Source organism: Cariama cristata, unplaced genomic scaffold, assembly GCF_000690535.1.
Source record: "Cariama cristata isolate BGI_N322 unplaced genomic scaffold, ASM69053v1 scaffold25785, whole genome shotgun sequence".
NCBI lineage: Eukaryota > Metazoa > Chordata > Aves > Cariamiformes > Cariamidae > Cariama > Cariama cristata.
The window spans coordinates 65,598-74,899 of record NW_009618663.1 but is presented as its reverse complement, the minus strand read 5'-3'; the positions used below and the strand labels follow the sequence as shown (position 1 = coordinate 74,899).

The 9,302-nt window shown below is 46.4% G+C and overlaps 1 protein-coding gene across 1 annotated transcript in view; it reads left to right on the top strand.

Annotated features, from left to right (window-relative positions):
* TMTC1 (transmembrane and tetratricopeptide repeat containing 1) overlaps positions 1-9,302 on the top strand; it is a gene marked incomplete at its 5' end in the record, with an annotated part of 45,053 nt that overhangs the window by 7,284 nt on the left and 28,467 nt on the right. Inside the window, one exon of the mRNA XM_009700948.1 lies at positions 1,090-1,203. Within this exon, the coding sequence (XP_009699250.1) occupies positions 1,090-1,203 (114 nt within the window). The remainder of the gene's footprint in view (positions 1-1,089; positions 1,204-9,302) is intronic.

Here is a 9,302-nt window from a genome sequence, read left to right as displayed (position 1 = left end):
ACCTGAGGTGGGAGGGTCAGAGATGATAGGGGGAGAAAAGAGGAAGGAATCTGCTTGTGAGCAAGAAGTAGCACTTTGCTTTTATATGAACAGATTCATCCATCCTTATTTCCCATTACCTCAGAGAGCTCCTATTTATGTGCTGGAAAGGATTCCCCCATTAAATGCAGTACTGACTTCTCTGGATTCTTGCAGGGGAAATGTTTCCATGGCGTATGTGCTCCTGTGATTTCTTTCTCTCTTTAACCTTGAAATGGCATTTCCTCTAGCTGTGCAAGGTGTACGTTGCTTTCTGTGCTCTCAGTTAAGTAAATAAGCATATGCTTGCTCTTCTCTTTTTGCCTTTGTGCCCTCATTATTAATTCCAAATGTTAAGTCCAATCTACGCGTGGCAGGGGAGACGAAGGGGAGGGATGGGGTGACTGCGCAGCCACATGTCCTCAGTCATGTGTTGTAACGCCAGAGCATACAACTCGCCAGCTCAGGGCGAGAGTCCCATTAGCCCTCACCTCCTGGCCATACTCTGCTCAGTGCTAAGCGGTGCTTACGTGCTGGCTTGGTACTCAGAGTATGCTATGCATCCCCTCTAGTGGCTGATGCATATGGAAAAGACACCTTCTTCATGGTACCTGCAGCTGACAGATTTAAATCAAGATTTTCATAAAGCTCTTCGTGACACTCAAGTTTAAGCAGGGAGCCTGTTATGGCTATATTATAGAAAGTACTACATGCTTTCCCTCTAAATATTAGCCTTTTTAGGGTCTTTCAATTTAGTAATTCAGATTTTGAAATACGACAGCATCTGGCCATGGGAGTGTTGTAATGTTGGTGCTAGAGGTGCCTGCAGTGACAGCGGCCAGGACAAGTTTAATTGCTGCTACGTACTTATGTCTGCCCGGGGCAAGTGATGTACCAGTGCGTGGGACAAGCTTGGGGTTGTAATACGAGTTGTGTTGGCACAAGTGCGCAGGAGTTGCTCAAAATCCAAGCAAACTTCTCAGAAAAAGGGACTGTGAGAAGAAGGTGGACCTCGGGGAAGGTGGGGTAACCTGGCTGCTAACACCGTCCTGCGTCTGTTCCTCTTCGCAGCTCAGGAGTGAAGACCCTGCCCCACAACGCCAAGGTGCACTACAACTACGCCAATTTTCTGAAAGACCAGGGCCGTAATGTTGAGGCGATCTACCACTACAAAACTGCTCTCAAGTAAGTCCCTTGAGGGCCCGGTGGGGCTCTGGCTGTGCGGTGCAGCCTGCCATTAGCCCAGCCCTTCCCCGCTGGCCATGGGGCGAGTTGTCTGCTCCTCATCCCTGGCTCCTGGGGGCAGCTCGGCTTTCGGAAGCTGGGAAAGTTCCCTGGCTCGGTGTTTGCTTGTCATTAAATGAGTTATCCTGGCTTCCCTCCAGCTCCCCGTGTGTGTATATGTGTGTGTGTGTGTGCACGCACCTCAATATATAAGATAGAAATGTTACCATAGCTACACATTGAGCAATGAGGTGTCATTTACGCAGCTGAATGTATGCTGTTAAGCAGGAGGTAGTTGTCCTAAATGCATTTTCAGGTTCCTGGGCCATTTATCTTAGTAAATTGTTAATGGTGCATGCCTGGAAAATGCCAGTGCTGTAGCCATCTGAAGTGCAGTAATAATAATAGTAGTTACTACTTGTATTGAGGCTTCTGTCCACAGAGCTTTGCATGAACACTAAACTAATTGATCCTGAAAATGCTCCTGTGCAGTAACAGAGTAAATATCATTACTGTGGTTCTGTACAGGGGGAAGCTGAAGCAGAAGGATGAATTGCGTTGCCCATAGATGCATGGTAAATCTGGGCCCAAGGCTGGGCTGTAATATGAGACATCTTCTGTAGTATCTCTGAAGGACCCTCCTGACGACGCGTGGTGGGGGTCATTCCCTGTGAGCAGCATCCCTCCGCTCGCCGCTCCTGCCAGTGCTGTTGGCGCAGCTCAGCCGGGGCCTCAGCTGCTCCCCACTGCCCGGGCAGTGCTTGGTGCAGCAAACGGGTCACCCCAGTTCCCAAACCTCTCCCCTCTGGTCCTGGGGGCTTGGGAGAAGGGACAAGTCCCTCAGGGGAATGAGTACAGGGAAAAGGGCGGAGGGGTGCTAGTGGCAAGGGAGAGCAAACATGGAGGGTGCAGATAATGTCTTTGAGAATAAAAGCATATGTGGGAAGGACAGACAAGGTGAGGAGTGGCTTTGATGGACGGCAAGGGCAGAGCTTAGCTCCATAGGGCACGTCAGGAGGTGCACGAAATGTTCTTTCCTGACATGTGGTGTGACAGGAAACTCCAGAAATTACATCTATTTTTTGTTTTCTGGGCAGCGGACAGGGTTATAACAAAGGCTTTCCAAAGGCTCCTAGCTTATCCAGGTTAAGCTGGGAGGACAGGCGTTCATTGTCACTGAGGAGGGCATGAACCTGAGTGAAGGTGATTTTTAGCTTTTTTGAGCACCATCCTGTTCTGTTTTACCATGCTGGGCATTTAGGAAGTCATTTAGAAAGCATTTAGAAAAACCTCCATCCTATTTTTTAATGTTTTCAGGAACGGAAAATCCAGCACAGCCATCAATAAATAGTACTGAAGGTTAATTACCTTGGCTGTTGAAAATGTCCTCCTTTATTTTTAGTCTGATTTGTTCAATGTCAGCTTCCAGTCGTTGGATTTGTTTACACCTTTAAACACCACACTGAAGATCCCATTACCAAAAGTCTGTTTTCCATAGAGTGATCAACTCCTCCCTTAACCTGCTCCTTGATACAGCCCACTGATGTAGCTGCTGGTGTTTTCAGTGTTATGCGAGTTTTTGAAGTCCTCCAGTCGTTCCTGTAGCTAGTCTCTGAACTTTCTCCAATTTAATAGAAAAGCCCATTGCAAGTTAAAAAAAAAGAGGGACTAACAAAAATTATCCAAGCCCTGCAGTGAATGTGCTAGTACACAGAGTAACATAACTGCTCCTACTAACATTGCTTCTGCTTGTGTAAATGGGATTTGCTGACAAAAGATTTTGCTCTTCTCTAACTCGGCAGCACCCGTTTATTATAATTATAATGCTGTCTTCTGCTCTGCAGTATTTCAATTATGAAAGAGTCTGTTTTGAGAACTGATTGCAAACATTTCCTCAACTTTATTAGATAGCACGGTTTGTGCAGATGGTATTGTTTGTAGAACATCTGAAGCCTTGTTGCGGCTTGGAGCCACACAGAACCAACCGTGCTCTTCTCTAGGTGTTCAGCGTCTCAGTGGCATCGGTGCTAGTGCTCGACTTGCTTCAGTAATTTCAGGATTAGTTGACTCTTTTGAAAAGTGATGTCCTGTCCCCACCTTGCGTGTTCATTGTCTGACCCAGCAGTGCAGACCAGGAGTTGGGAGTCTCCTGCTGGCTCCAGCATAGGGAAGCTGCATTACTTGGTCCCGCCACCTCATCTCTCTGCACTTACGCTTTCCTTATTTTTACCCCTTCTTCCCACCCCTGCCACAGGGAAAGTATTTGGGGCCTGTGTAATAAGCAATGAAGCACTGTAAGTAAAAAGTGTAGCGTGTTCTCCTGTTGAGAATTACATTCCGTGTTTTCCCCTCAGACGTACCCCTTCTGAAATGCCTGGTGGTGTGTGTAGGCCTTGCAGCCTCCGCTAGGTGCCTGTGCATAATGGCTGCGTTGGAGTGATGAAGAAGGTGATGGATCTGGGACAGGAAACATGATGGTGGATATAGTGGCAGACCCTAGATGGGTATTGCTGATAAGAACAGATTTCATGTCTAGGCTGTTTACCCATCCTCACAGACTCCAGCTGTGCAGTCGATGCTCTGATTGTAGAGCAATTACTCTACAATTAGAGAGAAGGAAGTAGTAGCTGTAATATCCTGACCAGATTTTGATAGTTCAGGGTATTTTTGGCCACTGGCCTGATGTGAAAATGGAAGAATGGCTGGGAAGCTGACTTACTGCTCACTCAGTGCATTTCCTGATCAGGGAGCAGGCAGACCAGCAGCTCAGGAGCTAACACAACAGGCTTCCCTGCTTTCCCCCAGGTACCCCTCACTGGGTGTCTGCTCTCCAGGTGAGTCCAGGTGGATGCACACTCCCCAGATTACAGAAAATGCAAGCTACTCGGGAGGCTTTGCAATCTAGCGGCAGGACTGTCAGAAGTACAGAAGATCAAAATATCATATCCACCTGGACCACAGTGAGCAGATTAGTAAAGGAATTAATAAGGAAATGGAGTCAATAAAGACACGGGCTGATGCTGCCGCCACCCGGGAGCTCCTGGGAGGTAGGAAAGGGAGAGCGGCATCGCCTCGTACCAGCTCCATCTGAGGCACATGGGTGATGGCTCATCCGCCATTCCAGCTCGCTTCTAAAGCTTGCGCCAAGTTGCAGTGTAGGTCTGCTTGATCTCTGGTGTATAAGTTTAACTGTTTGCTAAACAAAACTGATCCTGTCAGTCTGCGCTCGGCTGCTGGAACTGCTTGCAATTACCATTCCACCAACGTAATGATGTGTTTCCACGCACTGCGTCTCTGCCAGAAGTGTCAGTTGCCATGTAGCTATTTAGCAAAGCAACCCATTGCTCCTGTGAAGTAGGCAGGTGATGTCATAGCTATAGCTGTGGGAAAAGATGTTGAAGTGCACACAGGTTATGTAGTGAAATAATAGCAATTAAGACTAAATCCTGGGGAAGTTGATCCCTGGTGCTTTAATCGCTTCTGCTTTCAAAGGCAGCTGGGATCCTCTGCTGGCATGTGTTGGTGTATCTGTGTTAACTTCAGGGCAGATCAGTGGTGGAAGAGAAGAAAGTGTTTTCTCTGACAGCAAAACTGCAGGGCAGGTTTCCAAGGCAAACTTGGCAATTGATCCTGACAGCCACCTGTTGATGCCATTGCAGGTGGCCCGTCAAAAAGCTCATTCCTCACCCCAGCCTGGGGGCCAGTGACACAACACTGTGACCTAGCCAGGCTTAGGTAATTAGTGCAATCTAATTATGCTGTCCAAGAGCAAGGCGAAATGAAAAATAAAATGAAATGCAAAAATGGAGAACAGCATTTGAATTGGAGAGGGGGAGAATGAAAGAAGAAAAGTTCTGTGTAGACAGGAAAAGCTCCTCCTGTAAGTTGGGTTCCTGAAAGGGGAATGGAAGCAGAGCCCTTTGGAGATGCAGGGTGAGTTACCCATAAAGCAGACCTGATGAAGAGCTGGCATTCTGTGATTGTAGCGGTGGGTTATAAACCTTTCAGCTTACCTTTAGTAAAACAAGGAAAACACACCGCTGGATTAAACTGCTTTGCCGGTTTGCCTGACATATGGTAGTGACCTCAGGAGATACTTGGGTTTTTTTTCCTGCAAAAAGTAAAGGCCAGAAATACTCCATCTGAGATGTGAGTTGATCATGGCTACTCTGAAAGCTGGCCTTAACATTCTTGCTGCTTCTTCTGCTGCAGATTTCTGGCTGCTGCTAGCAATTTCGGAGACCCTTTGCTCCTGGAGATCACAGTGCTGGTCTTATCTGAAATAAAACTTGTCTCACCACTCTCATGTTTGTGAGTGAGAATATGAGGTCATGCAACCTCACACAAATATGAAGAACAACTCTGATGTAGTAGTGAAGACATTTTTGCTGTTGTTGATAGTTACCAAGCTTTTGTCCTGTTTCTCCCCAGCCTTGTTTGCTTGACGTTGTTGTTGAGGCTGTTCAGGAATGCATGTGAGCTGACATGCAGAGAGAGAAAAACAGCGGAGCCTTAAAATCCATTTGATGAAAATTCGTTATGTCTTCAATAATCTTTTTAACAATGGAGGGGGGGGAAGAAAATTCACCTTCCCTGTTACAGTTGCACTCATTCAAAATTTTCATTCCCAAAGCAGCTCTGTTTTACTGTCTATCTCCATGTTTGTTGCCAGGGCTGTGCTTCCCGTGGATGGCAGATCGATGGGAGCAACAGCAGGTGGGGCTGAAGGAGGTTGCTGGGTTTCTTGCTGGCGTTGGGTGAATAAACGTGCTCATAATAGTTCTGTGCTATTCAAGCTACATTTCTGTGTCTGGCAAAAGGTCAACATCTAAAAATTCATGTTTTCATTTTTGGATATAAAAACATACAGATTTGCCCTTAGCTAAAAAATACCAGAGTATTGTGTTTAAGTTAATAGTGAGGTAGAAAGAGTTTGTGTGAAGTCAGATACTGTGACCATCAAATGATACCAAATGGTCAAATCATAACTGAATTATTTCTTTGTAATTGATTTTTGCTGGATGAAAATCATAGAAATGAGCTGAGATTGAGGGACTAAAAAAGGAGAAGTGCTGGAAAGTAAGAAATACAGACAGTAAGGCTGGGCAGGGGAGAGAAAGAGACTCAGGCTGGCCCTGCAAGCATCAGGTGCTTTGAGGCAACCTGGAGCTGCTCTCTGGAGTGCTGTTCTTTCCCAAGGGAGGCATGGGCAAGTGTGTGAACTGACTCATACCATCAGTGTAACACCTGATAGTATAGAGTCCTGCAAGAAGTATCCACTGTATATGTAATACTGTGAGTTCGTGTACATAAACGCACTGGTGTGTGTACATGAGAGTGCACACACGTCTGCAGTGTGCCTGTGTGTGTACATGTATCCGTCAACAGGTTCATAGCCACAAGCTCCCCTTGGATTTTCCCTGCCAAATCCTGCTGACCGAACAGAGCGGGAAGGGGACCAGCCTGCTATGCAGAAACCTCCGTTCTCCCTTGTGGCATCTTCCAGAGAAGGGAGTCTTTGGGCAGCAAGCAGGAATCCTCAGGCTGGCTTGCCTTCTGGCTCAGGGAGCTGCTCTGGTGCTCAGCCTTGAGAGAGAGGAGAGAGAGGGCCAGGACGCAGATGAACCAGTATGAAAACACTTGGTGCTGCAATATGTGTGGTCTGGCTCTTGCAGAGCTTGCAAATGATACAGCTTAGGGCATTGCTCACAGCGTGGAAAGTGGGAATGCTGGTTTGTGGCATCAAGAAGTGTCATGAGATCATGCTTATGTATGCTTGGTACTCAAACACAGGCTAGATGGAGGAGGAGGGAGGAGGAAGCAGTGTGGGTACCATATCCATATCCCTCACTGAGGGAATAAAATTGGTTCATAACATTACTGGAATGGGTAGAAAAGGAGCAAGTGAGGCTGCTCTTTCTCCTCACTCTGCTTTAGAAATAAAGCCCTAATGCTGTAAGGGAGGCTCAGGTTTCTTGCTAAGCTTTCCCACACACCTTCCCACTGGGTTTTTATATATCTTAAATCAACAGTATCTGGGGTTGTTTAAATTCAGTTAAATTGCACTGTCCATGCAGTTAAAAAAAATTGTGTTCATACAGCCCTTTGTGTGTGTGTCTGCGTGTGTGCCTTGAAAATGCCTCTCAGCATGGACTGCAGGTGGCCTTGGATACCATCTGTGATTTATTTCTGGAAAGAATTAAAATACCAGCACCATTTGTTAGCCTGTTTTTACAGCGAGTCAAAAATGTGCAGCGCTCCTTTGCTGCGACTGCCAGGGCTGCATTTGCTCTGGAAACCACAAGTGCCCTTCTGATACCTAATGCTACTTAGGTCAGGCCCTTGGAGCAAGCCCTCTGGTTAGGCATTTGATGAAACATCTTCATAGAGGCTTCACATAATACCCTGTGTTAGTGGATGTTACAGACTTGAGGCAGATCGCATCCAAGCAGTCGGAAACATCTTTGCCTGGTGCTCTTCGGAATCGGAATTTGACAATAGGCTTTTGGGGTAATTGGTTCTCTTGTGTACGTATATGGTGGCTGTCCTGAAGCTAGACCAACTTGTTGAGTGATTTAATAGTAATAGATGGCTGAAAAGGCTGCCTGAGACTCAATGGCCTTTACAACACAGTGCATGGGTTGATGGCCAAATTACTTCAGCCAGTGTAATTTGGTTTTGAACCTATTTTGAACCTATTCTCTTTAAAGCACTAATTCCTGTCTGATTTTGGGTGTGCTCCACCTCTGCTCAGTTCTTCTGCTTTTTAGTGATCAGATATCAATCAATCTAGGCACAGGCTTTTATTTACTCAAAACATGAACTGGTGTAAGTGCAACCATGAGCCGTGATGCAGAGGCAGTATGTGTGCAGTGTAACTGCATAGACAGCCATGGAAGCTGGATATGCCTGCTGGGATGGACAAATGCATGTATAACTCACCCCTGGGGACAGGTATTTACAGGCAGGGTGCCTTCCTAGGCTATGGCTTCTGTTATGGGTGCAGGTCCTTCTACACGGTGCTTCAGGGACTTGCTGGCTTTTCAAATGCATCTTCTTGGAGAAGAGCCCCCATCACCTATGAGAATGACTGCTCTGTAACCTTCCTCAGACACTGCATCATCGCTCTGACTACTTACATGTTGGGGACTGATGCTAAAAATCTGGGGAATGGAAAATGCTTCCCTAATGAAGCTCCAAAGTTGTTGTCTTATTGGGACAAGGCATCTATTTTGATTTTTATGTGGGATATGCCAAGAGAAACTTATGGCTGTATTTTGCCAGTGTTCAAGTCTACTTCTCACTTTTGGCTAAAGAGAACCTCAAATCCAAGGGTTAATTACTTGTTCCCACATCCGTTTCTTTTTCTCTAGCCTGTTGTCCTTGTCTTTATGAAAACTTTGCTCAAAGAATGACCAGGTAGCACTGATTATTGTTGTGCTAAATCATCAGAGACTTGCCTTCACTGGTCCTTCCTAAGGAAAATTGGTTCCCAGCACACATCTGTCAAGGATAACCTTGAAACTTTCTTTGAAGGCTTGGCAGGAGTAGCTGAGGTGCTCTGCTTATCCCCAGACTTTTGAATGGCTCCTTTGAGCAATTTGGGCAATGCTGGAATAGGGCTGCTCTGATTTACACCGAGGACTGAGGCAACTCCCAGACATCTTGGAGATAGCGGCGATCATGGGTGGCAGCATGGGGCTGTACTGCTTCCTCCGGCACCTGTGAACCTTGGGAGATGACAGGTGTGATTTCACCCCATCTGTTTAGGCGAGGTATATGTTGTTATTTCATTCCCTCATGTAATGATTTGATTGAAGAACTCACCCGATGGTCTCCTGTTTGCTGTGGTGTCCCTCTAGTTTCTGTGGGCTCTATGGAGGTGGCTGCACTGTTCACACTGTCTGTAAGTCAGGTGTGTCGTGAATTATTAGTCCTTTGTTGGGCTTGAGCAATTTCTGGGATTTTCAGGACTTACATGGATCCTGCGTAAATTCTTTATGTGAGAGTGTAAGCAGGCAGCCGAGTTTGATAACCTGATGTTGCCTTGGCACGTGGGG